We start from the raw sequence: 18,655 nt of genomic DNA on the forward strand, positions 1-18,655 counted from the left end.
GCTATCCTCAGCCGTGTAGTAGTAAGGTTACACCTACCATCTCACATGCAAATTCATCCTGTATTCCATGTTTTCTTGTTAAAACCAATGAATCCGGGGACTCAACAACAACCATCACCCAAACCCCTGATTAAAGAAGGTGAACCAAAATTCTTACTGAAAGAAATCAGATTCCAAGATTGTCAAAAAGAAATTGTTCTACCTAGTGGATTGGAAAGGGTTTGGTCCACAGGACAGAATTTGGGGACCTAGTTCCAATATTCATGCCCCCAAATTGCTTCGGAAGTTTCATCAGAATTACCCCACTAAGCCAGGGCCGGAGGGTCCATCCTTGGGCGGGGTCTTGGGGGTGAGGGTGAAACTGCCATGATCCCAGTCAGTGAGCATAGTCCTCATTCAGACTAGGCAGGGAACATTACATCAATCAGCAGGTCAAAGGTGGGTGGTACCTGGCACATATGGCATTTACACCATTCACTGCAGCGACTTCCATAGACTCCCGTAATGTTCAACAGTAATTTCATACACTTAACATAGCCGCCGCAAAAGCCATTTACAAGTAGCAGCACTGTTCTATTCATATTGCAGAGGGAGCTACTTAAGCCCCACCTCCGCTGGAACGCACGCTTCGCGTCTGCTCTGCTGACAGCGCAGCGTTTCTCCTCACAGAACCGGTCAAAAAAAGGAGACAGAGACGTTAGTTTTACAAATAGCCACAGAGTACCATAGTTCACAGACGGAACAAGTTACTTCCCTGTAACTGTTTTTCTCCAGCATGGGTCTGGCATGGATTCACATGCTCATGAATATTCCCAGTCAGGCTGGGAAGCCTCGGTAAGAAAAAAAATCAGTATCAGTTTCGTTTCTGATCTGTCTTTCTTAATAGTAACCAATCACTGATCTCTGGGTCATACTGCCCCCAGCCAATGACTGCTCTCTCCCTAAGCCCCGCCTCTGGCAGCCCTCCTCAGATTTGGTAGCACGCCAAGTGGCAGTATGACCAAGTGACGAGCCGCAGAGGGGCAGGTTCACATGTGAATCCATGCCAGACCCATGCTGGAGAACAACAGTTACAGGTAAGTAACTTGTTCCTTCTCCAGCATGGGGTCTGGCATGGATTCACATGCTCCGGAATGAAAGAATACATAGCAGTATACACATGCACAACCACGGGAGGTGGCAAAGGCTCAACATTAAGCATTACATCCAAAACTCAACATTAAGCAATTCTTACCTCCTCACCAGGATCACCTTAGGCGAACAGGTTGCGCAGCACTGCTTGGCCGACCCTGGACTCCTCCCTGGAATCCTGATCGACGCAGTAGAATCTTGTGAAGGTGTGCGTCGACCTCCACGTAGCAGCCCTGCAGATGTCCAGCAAGGGCACACCAGACAGGAACGCCGTGGTAGCAGCGATCGCTCTGGTCGAATGGGCTCTCGGACGGCCGGGCAGCGGTCGGTTTGCCAACCGGTGACAGTGCATGATGCAGCCAGAGAGCCATCTGGAAAGGGAAGTCTTCGAGAGAACCTTCCCTTGATTCACAGACCCAAAATTCACACACAGTTGTGACGCCTTCCGAAAACTCTTTGTGCGGTCCACATAGAACTTCAGCAGTCTAGCTACATCCAGCGAGTGCTAAGTCCTCTCGGCCGGCGTCGAAGGCGACGGGAAGCAAACTGGTAACACCAAGGGCTCGTTGAGGTGGAAGTCAGATGGCACCTTGGGCATGAAGGAGGGGTGCGTCCTCAGCACCACCCTCGTGTCATCAAAAGTCAAGTATGGAGGCTTGCAAGATAGGGCCTCGATCTCTCCCACTCGTCGTGCAGAGGTGATGGCCACAAGGAACGCTGTCTTCCATGACAGGAACTTCAAAGGCGCCAAATGCATAGGCTCGAATGGGGCCCCCCCATGAGCCTGGTCAGCACCACATTAAGCTCCCACTCCGGGGCAGGAGACTTCACCGGCAGGAATGATCGGAATAGTCCCTTCATAAATTCCTTCACCAGGCGATGAGACCACAAGGACGCCCGTCCCGTAGTCCTGGTATATCGGGAGATGGCAGCCAGATGTATTTTGATGGAGGCATGAGCCAGTCCAGCTTTGGCCAGCGACAGAAGGTACGGCAGTACTTGAGGGGCCGTAATCCGCAGAGGGTTAATCTTCTGTGCACGGCACCAGACAGAGAACCTCTTCCATTTATGACCGTAACACTTGAGAGTTGAGGATGCCCTGGCTTTTGCAAGAACCTCTCTGCAATCAGCCGGTATATCGTACCCTCCAAACTCTAGTGCTGCAGGAGCCAGGTCTGCAAGTTCAGCGACTGTGGGTCGTGATGGAGAATGGCACCTCCTTCTCTGGAGAGAAGATCCACGTCCGCCAGCAGCTTGACTGGTGGGGACGTTGACAAGTCCAGAAGGTCCGGGAACCAGATCTGCCTCGGCCACGCCGGTGCGACGAGGATCATTCTGCACCTGGACTTCTTGAGCTGGTTGATGAGGCAGAGCAGCAACAGCAACGGGTGGAACGCGTATAGAAACGGGCCGTCCCAGGGGAACGAGAAAACAACACCCATGCTCCTCGGCTGTGGGAACCTGCTGGCGAACCTCTGGCACTTGGAGTTCATCGCCGTCGCTAACAGGTCGATCTGGGGTTTGCCCCATCGTTGGAAGAGCCAATCCACTTGATCCTGGCGCAGTTCCCACTCGTGGCACGAGCGCAGCTCCCTGCTGAGTGAGTCGGCGATGGTGTTTTTTATTCCTGCCAAGTGGAAGGGAACCAGAAACATCCCCTGGGCGACAGCCCAGTGCCACAGATCCTGTGCCTCCTTGGCTAGGGCTGGGGATCTGGTGCCCCCTTGCTTCCGTATGTAGAACATCCTGGCGGTGTTGTCGGTGAAGATCCTCACCACTTTTTTTCCTTGAGGGACGGAAGGAACGACTTGAGGGCCCAGAACACTGCCTGGAGCTCCAGAATGTTGATGTGGAGAGACATCTCCTCCGGGAACCAAAGGCCTCTTGCATAGAGATCTCCGGTGTGGGCCCCCCAACCCTCCAGAGAGGCATCCGTCGTCACCATCTCTTGAAAAGGCGGGGTTTGAAAGTCCGTGCCTGTAGTGAGATGAGCATGGGTGCCCCACCATAGGATCGCCCGACAGAACTCCTCGTCGAGGGGGATCTTGTCCTCGAAGCAGCCCGTCGCCTGAAACCAGCGGGCGTCGAGGAACTCCTGTAGCAGATGCATCCGAAGTCTGCAAAGGGGTACAAGATAGATGCATGAGGACATCATCCCGAGAAGGGACTTGATGGACCTCACCCTGGTCACGTCCGTGGCTAAGAGGCGCCGCACCTTGCCCAGGATGGTCCTGGTCCTCTCCTCTGAAGGGGAGGCCAAATGCCCCACTGTATCGAGCTTTGCTCCCAGAAACAGTGCTACTTGCGATGGAACCAGGTGGGATTTGGGGTAGTTGATGGCGAACCCCAGCTCCGTGAGCAACCGGACGGTCCTCGCCGCGTGTTTGATAGCGAGTTCCCTTGTCCTTGCCCGGATTAGCCAGTCGTCTAGGTAGGGGTAGACGTGGATCCCCTGCAGGCGCAGCCGCGCCGCCACTGGTGCCAGGCACTTGGTGAAAACCCTGGGTGCCGACTTTAATCTGAACGGTAGGGCTCTGAATTGGTAGTGGCGTCCCTGAACCACGAACCTGAGGAACTTCCTGTGCCTTTTTAGAATGGGGATGTGGAAGTAAGCATCCTCCAGGTCCAACGACGATAGGAAGTCGCCTTCCTCCAGCTGTCCCAGCACGTGCTGGAGGGTGACCATCCTGAATTTCTGCGCCTTGATGTATTTGTTTATCCGACGCAGGTCTAGGACGGGGCGCCAACCTCCTGTCTTCTTTCTGACGAGGAAGTACCTTGAGTATACTCCGGAGCCCCGTAGCCTCCTTGGGACGAGCTCGATGGCACCTTTCTTGAGCATCGCCTTTACTCCCAACAGCAGTAGAGGGACGCGATTCTCCTTCCTGGCCACGGGAGGAATGCGAGGGAACTTCTTTAGGAATTCCAGGGAGTGCCCGTTGGCCAGGGTGTCCAACACCCAACGATCGGTGGAGATGGACTCACACACCCTGACGAACTTAGTCAGCCGGCCTCCCACTGGGGTGCTTCGGTGGTCAGTCTTGCTTGGAAGCGGCCTTGCCGCTTTGGCCTCCTTGGCGACGACGGCGGGAACCCCCTTGCTTGCCGCGACCTCTGTAGGCCTCCTGGGAAGAGGAGCGGGCCGCCTGGCGGTAGGTGGAGGAGCCACCGCTGGATCCTTTGGAGGCACCCTGTCTGCCTACAGGGCTCCGAAAGGGCCGTCGCTGGTGAAGCACCCCAAGGGCCCGGGCCGTCTCCGAGCCGGTCTTGATGGCCTGTAGAGACTCATCCACCGCCTTACCAAAGAGGTTGTTGCCGTCGAACGGCATGTCCAACACTCTGGTCTGGACATCCTGGCGAAAGTCTGTCGCCTTGAGCCATCCTTGTCGTCGGAGGCAAACTACGTTGCCCAGTTGGCGAAATCCGGTATCGGCCATGATCCGACGCCACCTCGCCCTCCTGCAGAATTTCTAGGGCCTCTGCCCTTTTGTCATCAGGCAGGTAATCTAGCAGGGGAGCTATCTTGAACCAGAGCTCCCTGTCGTAGCGAGCCACGATCGCTAAGGCATTGGCTCCCTTAATCGTCGTCGCCGCAGACGAGATGACTCGTCGTCCCATGGAGTCCAACTTCTTGCCCTCACTGTCCGACGGAGAAGTGGAAGTTGAAGCCGCCGCACCCGCTGCCTTCTTCTTAGCCGCTGCCGAGACAACAGAGTCCGGCGTGGGCTGGGCCCTGAGACACAAGGGGGCGGCATCGGGAACTCGGTACTTCTCGTACCTGTCTCTCTTGGCGGGTGTCGTGGCAGGGTTCTTGAGGACAGCAAGCCCCTTGTCCCAGATGTCGTCGAGTAAAGGCACCGCAAGGACCGTCTTCCTCTTAGCCTCTCGTCGTTGGTACAGAAACCCCTCCTTTTTCTGTTCTTCATGGCAGAGCTGGAAGAGCTGGAAGAGCTCGGATGCCCTGGTTATAAACGCGTGGAAAGAGCCAACCTCGTCGGCTGGGGACACCCGCGGGGGGGAGTGACGACGGGATGTCTGCTGTGTCATCGCCGCCGTCATCGTCCGTTCCCGTCGCCATATCCTCTCCCGACTAGGGGGATGAGGGGTCCACCGCTTTCGCAGGCACAAAGGGTAGAGCGGGTGGACTCTCCTCCGCTTGTTCGGAGGGCTTCCCGACGGGCCTGGTTCTGGCTCCTCCGTCAGGGTGCATGGTAATCTCATCCTTATCTCGGGAAAATAAGGATTGGATTGCCAACAAAATGGCTGCCGAGCTATCCTGGGGCTCGGGCAATGGCTGCGATGGACGGGAAGGCCGCTCTACTGGGCCCTGTTCATCGTCGCCGTTTTCTTCGATCACGTCAGCAGGGACCGTCCCCTGGGATCGAACCTTCTCGAACCTCTCGTTGAGGTTCATGAACCTCTCGTTGAGGCCTATGGACTTTTCTTTGAGGCCCTTCTTGCTCTCTTTCAGACGGGGGCTTCACGGGGGTCTTAGCAATGGGCTGGAAAGAGGATTCCCTCCGCGGCGGCAGGGATACTCTGGGCCCAGAGGCAGTTTCCATTGGCGTAGTCTCAACCGGCTCCGCCAGGGTCGCAGCGACCACTTCGGTAGAGGCCTTAGCCGGGTGGATCAAGGCCCTCACCACCTTAGGTGCGTCCTGGGCCTTCGCCTTGGATGGGAGGGTCAACGCCTCGCTCCCCCTTCGAGATCGGCGGGTCCGCTCCAGCGGCCTACCCGGGTTCTCGGACTTCCTCTTCCCCGAACCAGAGCACTGGCTCGTGGTCGAACGAGCCAGGGAAGTAGCGCTCTGCTTGGCAACCGGAGAGCCCGACCTTTCGGCGCTCCCGGAGCCCGCGGATTTGCAGTGCTTGGCCTTCTGTTGGGCCCCCGTCGCTGGGGCGCCCTCAAAGGACTTAGAAGCCTGCTCAGACTTCTTGTTTGCCTTCTCACTTGCTGTGCCCTTCTCCAGCCAGGTGGCGAGGCAGGAACAATGATCTTGTTTGGTTTGTTCCGAAAGGTTCTTGCAGAACGCACAGTCCTTCTCCACGTGCGTCTTGTCCCCATGGAGGCAGTAGAGACATTGCGAATGCTCGTCCTCCTTGAAAACGTTATATAATCCGCATCCAGGGCAGTTCCTGAACAGCTTGGATCCGGGCGTCAACCTCCCTTTGTCCTGGGCCATGTCCGTTGAGGTAGGCCGCAGATCTTCCGGAATCCTCCAAGCAGTGTAAACTCGATGAAAACTTCACCCTTGAGGGGCATAGAAGAATTCCGAAATGGGTCCCCGTTATCGGAAGTAGAAACGGTGGAGCTTGAGGCTCGATTAAACTGAAAAACATGAGAAATTCTCCTGAAAAAACGTGAAAACGCAGTAAAAAAACTTGAGAGCTAAACACGAGGACTCCCAACACTTGAGCGTGCGGTAAAAATCTGAGGATGGCTGCTAGAGGCGGGGCTTAGGGAGAGGGCAGTCATTGGCTGGGGGCAGTATGACACAGAGATCAGTGATTGGTTACTACTAAGAAAAACAGATCAGAAACGAAACTGATACTGATTTTTTCTTTACCGAGGATTCCCAGCCTGACGACACGGAATATTCATGAGCATGTGAATCCATGCCAGACCCCATGCTGGAGAACTGCAGCGTTCAACGACTTCGCTGCAGCTTTGGAGGTCTGCAAACTCTCAAGGCTCTCGTCAGCCTTGCTGCCAAAAAGATGTTCACCATCAAAGGGCAGGTTGAGAAGCCGGGCTTGTACATCAGGAGCAAACCCCGACTTCCGCAACCACGCAAATCTGCGCATTACGGTGCTCGCCGCCATGGACCGGCTGACACAATCTGCCATGTCCAGACCCGATTGAACGGATTCACACATGGCATCCTTGCCATCCTGAACAAGAGCAAAAAAGACATCCCGTTCCTCCCCTTCGGGAATATGTTCAGCCGCCAAAGAGACAATTCCACAGAGCGAGTGAAACGTGCTAAGGCACACACAGAGTTGGCTGCCTGTAAAGCCATGCCCCCTGAAGAAAACACTTTTTTCGCCCGGCCATCAAAACGCTTGTCGTCCCTATCAGGAGGGATGGTAGGGTACGACGCCTGTTTTGCCGGGGCCGTAGCCGCCTGCACCACCAAACTCTCCGGAGTGGGGTGCGTAGTCAAGTAGCTGGGGTCGCTACTGGCTTGATGGCTATTTCTTCGGCAAAGACTTGCGCACTGCCGGGAGACTCTCCGGAGTAGTCCAAGCCGCGGCCACCCTTCTTTGCAAGGCCATATGGAATGGCAGTACCGGGTCAGTTGGTGGAACTTGGTCAAGGATATCCGTCAGGTCATCCTGCAGAAAATCCACTGGTGGCGCAGACCACCCCAAGTATTCCATCACCCTCGACATAAGGCGCCGGTACGAGGACTCAGCGTGCGTTCAGGCTCAGGCCTACCGAACTCAACCTCCGGAGAGGTGTCCAGACCACTGGCATCGTGCAACGACTGACGCAGGTCTTCCAGCTGGCTATGACCAGACAAGAGTTCGTCAGGAACCTCTTCAGGAACACCACCTTCCTCAGACCCTTCATCCACCTCACATGTAATCCAGAGGCTGGAATAAATCCCTGGATGAGGGCACAGAAAAAGGCTCAAAAACAGGCCTTACTGACTTCTGCAGGGCCTTTCTCAGAGTTTCCACCGGTCTCCAGGGCACCTCCGATAAAGCCTCCTCGAAAGGCGTTGACAGAATCGACATTGAGCGCGGCGGTGAAGGCATCGACACAGGCCTCGAGGGCGGAGCCCCGAGCGTGTCCTTCGACAGCCTGGGAGCGGATGGCGTTGGCTTCCTCGGAGGTGGAGCCTCGAGAGTCTTCCACGGCCTCTGCGCCAAAGGCGTCGAGGTCTTCTTCGAAGACCTCACAGGCTCCGATGGTCTCGAGGGTGTCGAGGACGGGGACCTGGAGCGGACATGGCTAGAGCGATCTACCTTGTCCGACCGGGACCTCGAAGATGCACGGTGATCGCGCCGACCGCTCGAGCCCGAAGGCGTGCGAACGGTGGCTCTAGCACGTTCCCCGTCAGCGTCTTTCGACAGTGCGGACGGAACGGAGCCCTGCGACTGAAAAATAGCCATCATCTCCTTACGAAATGAATTCCATTCCACAGGAGAGGAATGCTTGTTCGGACAAGGACAGGGAAGGGGACCGGTGACGGCGCTTCCGTGAGTGCCTCGCAGATGCAGATGAACGGCGGGACCCACTCCGGGACCGAGACCCCCTGGACTTACGCCGACGATGCAGAGTCGCCCCTCAAATCGTCGGTCGAAAGCCCAGTGGATTTCGACTTTGGGGGCGGACACCCTACCGACAGAAAGCTTCTTCTTACACTCCTGCAAGGCCTTCGATGTCAACGACTGGCACTCGTCACAATCGTCCGTGGCGTGGTCCTCACCGAGGCACCAGAGGCAGGCGTTGTGCGGGTCGGTCAGCGACATCTTGGAACCGCAGTCCCGACACTTCTTAAAACCCGGCCACGGGGTAGAAGACGACGAAGACATCATGGAAATCTTCACAAACAAACGGGTTTGAGAACCAAGACGCGCCGAGATCTCCGAAGCGAACACGTTTGTGGGAAAAAAAAACTGAACTGGGCTACGAGCGTTGTGTGTCCTACTTATAACATCCGGTAACGTCGGCTCGACGGAGGCCCTCGAGGACAGCGTATCGACGCAGACAATTTTCCGAAGCAGCACAGCTGTGGTGATTACCGTCTGATATGGAATACGTCGGAGGACCCAATCCCCTCTAAAGGTGTATTTTTACTGTTTTCTCTACTGAGGACATTGAAGCAGCCACTAAGCGACAAATCTGCATTGCCCTCTGATGCAACCCCTCTGAGAATTCGAAAAGAAATTATGCCCCACATTCTAGTTTGTGTCACACAAGCAGTCAACAACTCCTGCCTTTCAGGCACTATTCCCATCGAGCACAAGCAATCAGTAGTCATTCCACTTCTGAAAAAGCCTTCCCTCGGTACCTGCTAACATTAGTTCTATTTCAATTTTGCTGTTCTTTATGAAGCCGCTAGAATCTTTGGTTTGCCCCCTTCTCACTTATGCTCTAGAACACTCATTTCTGAAACCTTTCCAATCTGATTTTCGCCCTGGTCGGGGCACAGAGCACGGAGAGTGTGCTTGCCTTGTCACCCGCACTGTTTAACATCTGCATCCAGCCTCTTGTGGTGCTCATCCGCTCCCACATTTCAGGTGTTACTCCTATACTGATGACACTCAAATCCTCGTCCGGTTGGACTCTGTCCAGCCGGACACAGCTTCTCAACTTAAGACCTGCCTGGCGGCAGTGGGTCGGTGGATGAGCAGCAATTGGGGGAAACACAATGGGGATAAGACGGAGGTGCTGGTGGTAAACCCCCCCCCACGTTCCTTATTCTATTCCACCCTCTCCTGTTTTAGCTTGGCCTTCGGCGTTTTCGCCCCATGAGCTTGGTTCATGCCCCACACATGCTTGAGATAAGGAATTTGGGTTTCAAATTCTCTTCCTCTCTATCCACTTGTGCTCAGGTGGGTGCTATCTGTAGGGTCAGGTTCATTCAATTTAGAACCTTGCATAAAGTTCTGCCATTTCTCCTGGCTCGTTTCCATCCCTTGGTGACTGCTTCTCTGGTTCTTAGCTGGCTAGACTACTGTAATTTCTTGCTCAGCCTCTCTACTTACTTCGCCGTCTGCAGCTAATTCCGAAACTCAGGTTATCATGCCGCAGCAACTGAACAGTACGTGAAGCACGCTATAAAGAAAGAAACAAAGACAGTGAAGTAAGAGTGCTAATTATCTTATGGCACTTAACCAGTGCTTACTTGCAATAACCTAACATACAAAAATCAGAGATACACAATTTGTGATCAAGAAACTGCAAAAACAAAAAATATTGAGGCTTTTCCTCCTGAAGAACTGTCTGATATATTCAAAAGACAGTGAAACACGTGTCGAGCGTCAAAAACTTTTGGTTTAAAATCTAATTTATCCAAACATTTGGAAGAGATCAAAGCAAAATAAACAAAAACCTGTGCAAAACAGAGTTCTTTTCGTCATTTCAAAATAAACCTTTCAAAAAAGGAAAAGCATAGGGAGCAAATATTGGTTACCCAATCTTTCTTTCTACCAAAGAAACATTACTAAATAATTCAGAAACTTGCAGCCCATATTTGTACAGGCACTCCATATGGTTCTCACATCTCTGCGGTTCTCTGCGCACTCCACTGGCTCCCTGTACTGCAACGGGTACAGTTTAAATCACTCTGCATGGTTCATTGGGCCTTCTATGGTCAAGGGGCAGAGTCTCTGCAGGATAAATTCTGCCCCTACCAACCTTCCTGTGTGCTCTACTCTCGGGATGCATGCCTCCTCCCGGTGGATCCTTCTCAGTGGCAGGAGACAAATTATGGAATTCCATCCCGTTCACTCTCCGTGCCACGAGTAATCACTGCGCTTTTTGGCACGCTTTAAAGACCTACTTTTTCTAAATATCATGATACTGGCCTTTTAATCCTGTTGTACTCATAGCACCAAGATGCTTCGGGGTACGGGCACTTTACAAATAAAAAAAACAGCACATTGAATCTGTGGTCAACTCTTGCTTAGTTCTAGATAATGGCAAAAGACCGTGAGGTGTTCATTCTAAACCCCAAACCAGTATCTTTAATACAAAAAGTTGGTGAACTACAGTAAATGTGTCAAGTGTTCTGTGTGTCTGTATTCATCTCCACATTGGTAGTGAAACAAACCCAACAGACTTCAAAGACAAAAGCTGTGGTTGTTCAAAGTAATTTTCTGATCGTCAAGTAGTTTGTTTCAGTGTCGTTTCTCACCGTCACCTCAGTAATTTGTTTTCTTTGCAAAGGTTCAGGTTGCAAGGCCAGTGGTGTTTAACATGTACAATCACAAACAACCTTAAGACCCAGACTGCAAAGAGTGAAATTGATGGATTCAGTATCTTCTGCAATGTAAGACACAAGGACCCTGTTGCGCTTGCTCGTCACGAATCAATTGTGCAGAAAATATAAGCAAGGAGATTTTAGAGCTGGTCAAATCCTTAACACTTTAGCCTCTCAATTTATCGTCTATGCACTTTTACTCCTTAGGATTAAACTCCTGCTATTAGATTTGCCATCAAACACCCCCCTCTGAACCAGCCACAGGAAGATCAGTTATGAATTGACATAACAAGTCTACTGCAATAAGGTCATGGTGAAGGTTATGCAAGATTGGGTAATTTTACCACAAAAAGGTACCTTTGGAGCTTGGTTTCAACTATATTAAAAAGAATTTTTTAAAAAAGACGTTTTTGTCCAATTTTAATGGGAAACCTCTTTGCATGTAGATATGCATAACAATAAATCTGTACAGAAGGGTAACAAGAGGCAATTCGACAGCCAATATCCTCGGACCATAATGAATCCAGATAGAATAACATTCATCAGCATACAATGGTCCATTTTTATCGCCACCTTACATCATATTAATCTGAACAAGATACGCCTTCCAAGTCTTTAACAAATCAGGTACGGACGCACCAGTTCATTTTTTAATTTTTTTTTTTTTTTAAAGATGTGGCATTCAATTTGTATAAAGAAAGAATATTTCTTCGCCATTAATAATATGCACACATAGGATGGGGGAGATGTTACGGGCTGCTTGATCTTGCAGGCTAAAAATAATTGAGTAATGAGAAGGAGATTGTGGACATTGCAGAAATTGAGAAAATACATACAGGTAACAGATCTATTAAGAAATAAATGCAATTGGGACTCGCCAGAAAGCAACACAATTCATTGCAAATGAATGCAATTCACTTCTTCTTGTGATGATTCAAACAAAGATTCGCACCCGGGGAAGGGCCATTGACCAATCAGATGGCTGGAACAGCGGGTGAAAATATACATTCACTGCCCGCTGTTCTAGCCACCCGAGGCCCTTCCCTAGGGTGGCCGCATTTTTTTAATTTTATGTGGGGAGGCTCCTCCCAATTATGACCGCTGCCATAGAAATGGAAAAGGGACTAAGCCCCCTTTTCCATATTGCGGCTGCCATCTTTTTTTCATTTTTTTTTTCTTCTTCCCTCAGGAGATTGGATGTGCAAGTAGTAAATCTCCAGAGGCTGAAAAGAAGAAGAATTAAAATTTGCACCCTGGGGTGAGAATGGCTTTCACTCCCATGGCATGGAGGGAGACATTTATTTATTTAGCATGTGTTAGGCGCCTATACAACCGAATGGTGTTTCAAGGCGCCACAAGACAAAGTGGGGAGGGAACAAGGGGAGCAAATTGCAGTGGCCAAATAATAAATACAAAATTGTGGTCCTAATAGGCCTTGTGACATTCGGACGTGCAAGTGAAGAGAAGTGCGGGAGATCGGGAAGGGAGGGAGGGGCAAGATATGGACAAGTGCTGTGAGAGCCTGGGAAGGGGAGTGCCATGGAAAGCCAAGGGAGGAGACCACTGGCTAAGTGCTAGGGCGCAGGAGCCCCATGGGTGGGATACGCAGAAACCAGGCAGGGGGCCCGCAAGGGCAGTGCTGAGAGCGGTTGGGGACTGGGGAAGCAGGGAAGGGAAAGAGATAGAGAAACGGAGTTTTGAGAATTTTCCGGAATTTAAGGAGGTCCGGCGCAAGTCTCGATCAGGCCTACCATGGCTCAGGCTGGTGGCCTGCTGCAGCCATGTCCGCCCCCCACCGAAGGGTGTGAAAGCCATATTCTACAAACTGAGGAACAATCCAAACGGGTTGCTTGCATATTAGTCAAAGGCTAAAATAAGTGGCAATCATATCCCACAATTCAGAGCATTGGATAACATTTTCACAGGTGAAAAATCAAAGCTGAAGTTTAGGAACTTCTACGCATCCTTAAGCGTTGTAATATTGGAGAAGTGCATCCTTTCTTGAAAGGGTCGGCTAACCAAAGTTAGCTTAAATGGAGGTAGAGAACTTGAAAATCCAAGTGACTATAGATGCAAATATGAAAGTGATCAAGTTGCTCAAAGTAAATAAAGGCTCTGGGCCAAATGAGTGTTTCCTTTTATTTTACAACATATGCCAGTGTCAACTATTGAGACTGATGTTGACTTTGGTTTAACAATATCAAGGATTAAGGAAGGTTTGTTACAATCATGTATGCACCCGGGGAAGGGCCATCTACTCCAAAACAAACCCTTCCTCTTTCCACCCCCTCCCTACTTACCTGCTGGGGACCAAGCTTTGTGCTCTGGTCCCTGCTCACCTCCCAATCCCGGGCCTCCAACAAAGAAAAAAAAAAAAGACTTAGTCACTTTTCCATTTAGCAGCAGCCATCTTTTTCAGCGAAGGATCTCAGCCATCAAGCTAGGAATGAAAAATCTGGCGAGTAAGTCTTTAAGGATAAAAGCGAACCCAAACAAATTGTCCCCAGCAGCAGGGTCAATAAGAGAAGGCAGCAAAACGGCATAAAACGGTCACAGGAAGGAGACGACAGTTGAAGGTACCCTCTGACATCACAAACTGAAAATCTGGTGGGTGTTTGAGACTCCAACCACCTCTGTGACCTCTGCTATTACCCACATCAAATCATAAGATTCTTGCATTAAACAGCAGGTGGCGGTGGTAAAACGGGTTACAAATGGTTCTGGCCTCAAAGCAGATGTGGGAACACCGCAGGAGACTTCAGGTGGCCCGACTGGACCTCCAGGGCCAAAAAATCCAAACCAGGACAGGCACAAACCACTATATCTAGCCAGTATGGTTAGGTAAGGGTTTAAAAGAGTACAGTTGGTAGGAATCGTAGTAAAAATCTCCTTCAGCAGGTCAACAGACCTGCTTACCTCCTTGTTTAAGAACAGGAAAACTAAAGAGCGAAGCAGGGCTAAACAAATATACTGCAAAAGGAGGCTGGCCCGAGGACATCCAGCCAATCATCAAAGGGAGCTGGGGGCCGAGGGTCAGATGGCCAAACTGGTTGCTCATTAGGACTGTCACTCAGCCTTAGCAACCATCACAGGAAGGGAGAGAATAGTCCAGTATCCTTTATTGACCTAAGCCAGTTAGGACCAATATGGAGGCTGCCATGATGGGCTCACAAAGTCGACCTAATCACAATGGCCATTTCGAGCCAACCTCGTGGGTCACCTAGAAAGTCTTAAAACACAAAATGGCGGTGAATAGAATAAAATAAATATTGATACCCCAAAGGGCTCCCAAGAAAGGTTCATTGGGCTAGCAGTGCAGTAGAACGGCTTGCACCCATGGAGAAGTCAAAAATAAAATATAGCTGCCACCAACCTCCTCAACACCTTTGTAGGACGACAAAATCACACAAGGGCAGAAATAGGGTTAGTGCTTTACGCCAACAGAACCATATGGAGATAGGTGGGGCAAAAAACGGGTAGGTTTACTCACCCCTGTAATCGGATACACTCGGGGGCCACCGTGGACGTTCCTGAAATGGCAGGGCATTCTGTATTTGTGACTTGCGTTCAGTTGGAGGAAGACCTGAGGTCTTGGGGGCAGAGGTCACTTCAGGCCTCTGGTTTCCGGGCTCTGTTGTACAGGTTTTGGACATTCAACAGCTGGACACTCGGGTCACACAGACTTTGCAATCACAACTCCATGTGACCTCAGAGGACCTGCAGGACACGATGCAGGCAGCAGACAGTGAAGGCCTCCTGAAGAAAATGGCAGAAGACCACCCTTGTGGCAGAAACTAAAACTGGTCCTGCAGAGCCCCTCTTCGTGATAGAGCGCTGCAACATCGGGGAAATGCTTCTTGTTTCATAAGCGGATTATCTGTGCAGTCCCAAAGCTCAACTCGGGACAGCAAACATTGCAGCAAAGTATCCAAGGCCGACGTCTGGCTAGCCCACAGGATTGTTCGAGGACTGTTCCAAGTGCTTCCAGCGGCTAGATGTTTGAGCAGAGGTTGGGACTGGTGGTTCCCACTGGTCCAGCGGTTAAAGCACAGAGGAAGGTCTTGTTGCAGAGATCTGCAGAGACACAGAGGCTCGGCAGGTAAGTGAAGAAAGCTCTGCAGGCAACCTTCCAACAACTTGTTCCGGGTCTTCAGTAGGTCTCGCCCTCACATCCGGCCAAAGACTGCCACTTTGCCTGGGGAAGCTGAAGCTTTCCCTGGGAAAGGGGCTGATCATATATGGAAAATCAAGCCACTCCAGGGCAGGAAGAATGTCCAACTACAAGATGGCCTGGCCAAATGACAGGTGAAAATCTCAGGGCACGGCCATTTTAGAATACATGGTACTCTAATTAGCATTAAGTGGTAGAATGCAAAAGTGCACGAGACTATAAAAAAAGATAACACTATAAAAAATATCCGCTGCCATCAGACCACCATGAATACATCATGGAAGTAACCACAAATTGGCTAATAAATTTACAGAGACACAGTGTGCCTACCAAACTTACGGTGATGTGTGTAGGAAAAATAAACCGAGAACTTTACTACTTTGGAGAACCGATTTCTCCTGCACAGATTGCATAGGGACTGATCAGTGCCCCCAACAAAACAGATGAGCTTAGCAAGGTGTGGAGAAAAAAGGCTTCAATTACCTCCAAGCCAGGAAAAGGTCCAACCAAAAGCAAAAAGAAGGGTGTCCCATTGGTGTGAATGAAGGGAAAGCAGCTTTCCCAACAGCTCCAGTACTTCTTGCTCATTTGTCAGAGAACTGTTCTTGTACGCCTCACCCCAAGAGGTTACTGGGCAGAGGAGGAAGGGGAAATGAAAGACCCTGGCAGATCCACCTTCTACCTCCCTCTAGGGTGCCTTTCACTGTGCATAGGCTTCCCTAGTCTGAGATTCCACCCCCAATCCTCAGATGGTTTCCTAAAAATACATCACAGCAATGAGGACTCCACAGACTCATAACTCAGGGCAAGATGAGAAATATTTACATTTTTGTCTAAGTGTCCAAGCCCAATAGAGGAATGCTTTTGCCTGCTATTGTTCTTTGACGTCTTATGTTCACACTTTATTTGGAAGAAAGGCAAGAAGAATAATGCTGATACAAGTACGGATAATTTTGAAACAATATCTGTTTTTGCCATTGTGGGGTTCGAAAGAGTGTTCCTTTTTCAGGCTTTTTGGAGCCCATGAAACGCCCAATTGTGATGTTTTGGTATGGAAAACCTTCCCAACTACAGAAACTGTGGTGCTGTGAGAGCAGTGTACATAGGTTGGTAAAATTCTGCATCCAAACATGCCTGATCGCCCAAAAAATGCCACATGTTTGCATGGCTGGTAGATAGAGGCACCCCTTTACGATACCACATGACCTTATCAATATTGAACAAGTCATGCACTCCTGCAAGACCTCCAGAATGGTGCCAGAAGAATTTCCTACAGTAGATACTAGTGCGTGTTGGTGTATGTGCACATGATTTAATACTTTTATACCGGCTATTGAGGACCCTGAAACAGGTTTATGATCAACCAAAAAATCACCAAAAATCATCAGCTGTTTCAATACTGAGTTTGGTACTGCATCAACCATACTCAACTCACCACCAGTGATTAATCGAATGGTTGTTTGCATTACCAAACACTTCCTGGACATGGATTGAAGCAAAGTGTCACAGAATAGACAGGTACTTACTGAATGGATGCTTCCCAAAACAAATCCTAAAGGCTCAATGGTGGGGGGCGGGCGGGGGATGCTCGGCGCAGCCCCAGCACTTAACATGTAAATTTGAATGTATTAAAAATACTCAAGAGAAACAGTCACATGCCTCATAAAAAAATGTAGGCAACAATTGAGATGAGTTTTCCTCATTCTATGCAGAAAAATCAGGAAGATGGCGTTGTGATTTTTCACACAAATCATATAGAAGAGGGTCCGACAGAGGGAAGATGCATATTTAGGCCCCTGTACAATTCGAGACTACAATCTTTCAGCTACTTTCCTAGGCCTGTATGTTTCCAATCAAGATAGGAAGGAGAGAAGGCAGGATTCCAAATGAATAAAAATAGGTATATATTAAGTTGTATTTAGAGCGCATTGACATACTGTACAACAAACGCTACAGTGCTATGTATAAAACAGCACCACATTGTAAGAAAGGCCTGAATGATTCACTTTATTGTCAATGAAGTGGACAGTCTTTAGCTAGAGTAGGAAAATAATAGCTCTAGGGAACTTACCTTTGTCACATAGAAAGCGTCAATAGATTTCTTGTAGAGAGAGAGAATTCCTGGAATGAGACGAGGTAGCTGCTCTTCTAGTTTTTCATTGGGCATTAACTGCGTCATTGGTCCTACAGCTTCTACCACAGCCAGCCTCACCTTAAAAGAAAGGGAAAGAGAGGGCCATTGAGCTGCTCTATGTTCTAAATCATGTATATGAAACTTTGAAAGGCTGTTTCGGAGATTGGCATGATGAAAGGAACTCTGGGGTTGGAGATGTGCTTTTCATGCAGATGCAGCATGCAGAGTTTGTGGGATGTGTTTATCACAGTAGAAGAGGGGCCATAATTCGGCTCACCTCAAACATTAGGTCTAAATGTTAATGGTGAGGGCATTTGCAGTAGAAATAGGAGTCGATAAGGAGAAAATGATTACATATTTTATAAAGGCATCATTTCAAATACTTAATACATGTAATTGCATCTATGTCATAGTTATACACACACCTCGGTGGGAGACCTTTTTTCCTATGAAACAATGTTCATACTTGAGGAATGCCACTGTATAAGCTAAACCTATTATTCAACACTAAATAAAACCAACATTATTGGTACTTAACTCACTCTTGTTTTGCATTGGTGTTAACACGGTAACAGTATTTTGACTGTACATAGCTGCTGTATGTGTGCTTGTTGTATTTACAGTAGCACACGGGTCGAAATTAGGATTTGTAGACCAATAGCAAAAACACGTTAAGCAGAAGCTACATCTAGGGAAACCAGGAGTCAGCCCATAGAGGGTAGCAAATGTAACATGAGCGCAAGAAGCAAACGTGAACTTGTTGTCCATTTACATATTACGCAGTATGCTTTAAATATCCCTCAGGCCTGACTTTTATTCTCCTGTAAATACCTTCCCCAAACAACACAGTTAATGTCACATAGCTTTCTGTGTTTGGCACCACCTGCCTGAGGAGTCTGTGTAGCTCCTGGAAGCGGTTGATGTCAAGCTAGTCAGGCTACCCTTGACTATAACCAGGAGCTAAATAGCACCCAGGAATTCCGAACCCTGGTGGCATGTGGATCTTAATTACTGGTTGGTGTGAAATGCAGTATGAAAACAGTAAGAGAATATGTTTTTGGAATATGTTGTAAGTGTGAGCTTTGGTTTATATTTTGAGGTTTAAATTGCAATGCAGTGATCTGCAACGTGTGATCCCCCAACGTGTAGCTCAGGAGCAACATGTTGCTCGGAGCACCCTAAAATGTTGCTCGCCAGTTGCTCTGGGCTGTGGGAGGGCCAAGAAGGAGGTTATGATGTGAAAAGAATGACAGTGGTACGATGCGGGAAAGCTAGCTAATCAGC

The 18,655-nt window shown here is 49.7% G+C and overlaps 1 protein-coding gene across 2 annotated transcripts in view; it reads right to left on the reverse strand.

Moving 5' to 3' along the window:
* The window catches only part of MROH1 (maestro heat like repeat family member 1), a 2,813,132-nt gene that overhangs the window by 2,440,156 nt on the left and 354,321 nt on the right, over positions 1-18,655 (reverse strand). For both annotated transcript variants that reach the window (XM_069621886.1, XM_069621885.1), the window contains exon 8: positions 17,309-17,449. In XM_069621886.1, coding sequence (XP_069477987.1) covers positions 17,309-17,449 — 141 coding nt within the window. The remainder of the gene's footprint in view (positions 1-17,308; positions 17,450-18,655) is intronic.

The sequence above is a fragment of the Ambystoma mexicanum genome, chromosome 5q (assembly GCF_040938575.1).
Source record: "Ambystoma mexicanum isolate Mex_15411 chromosome 5q, UKY_AmexF1_1, whole genome shotgun sequence".
NCBI classification, from domain to species: Eukaryota; Metazoa; Chordata; class Amphibia; order Caudata; family Ambystomatidae; genus Ambystoma; species Ambystoma mexicanum.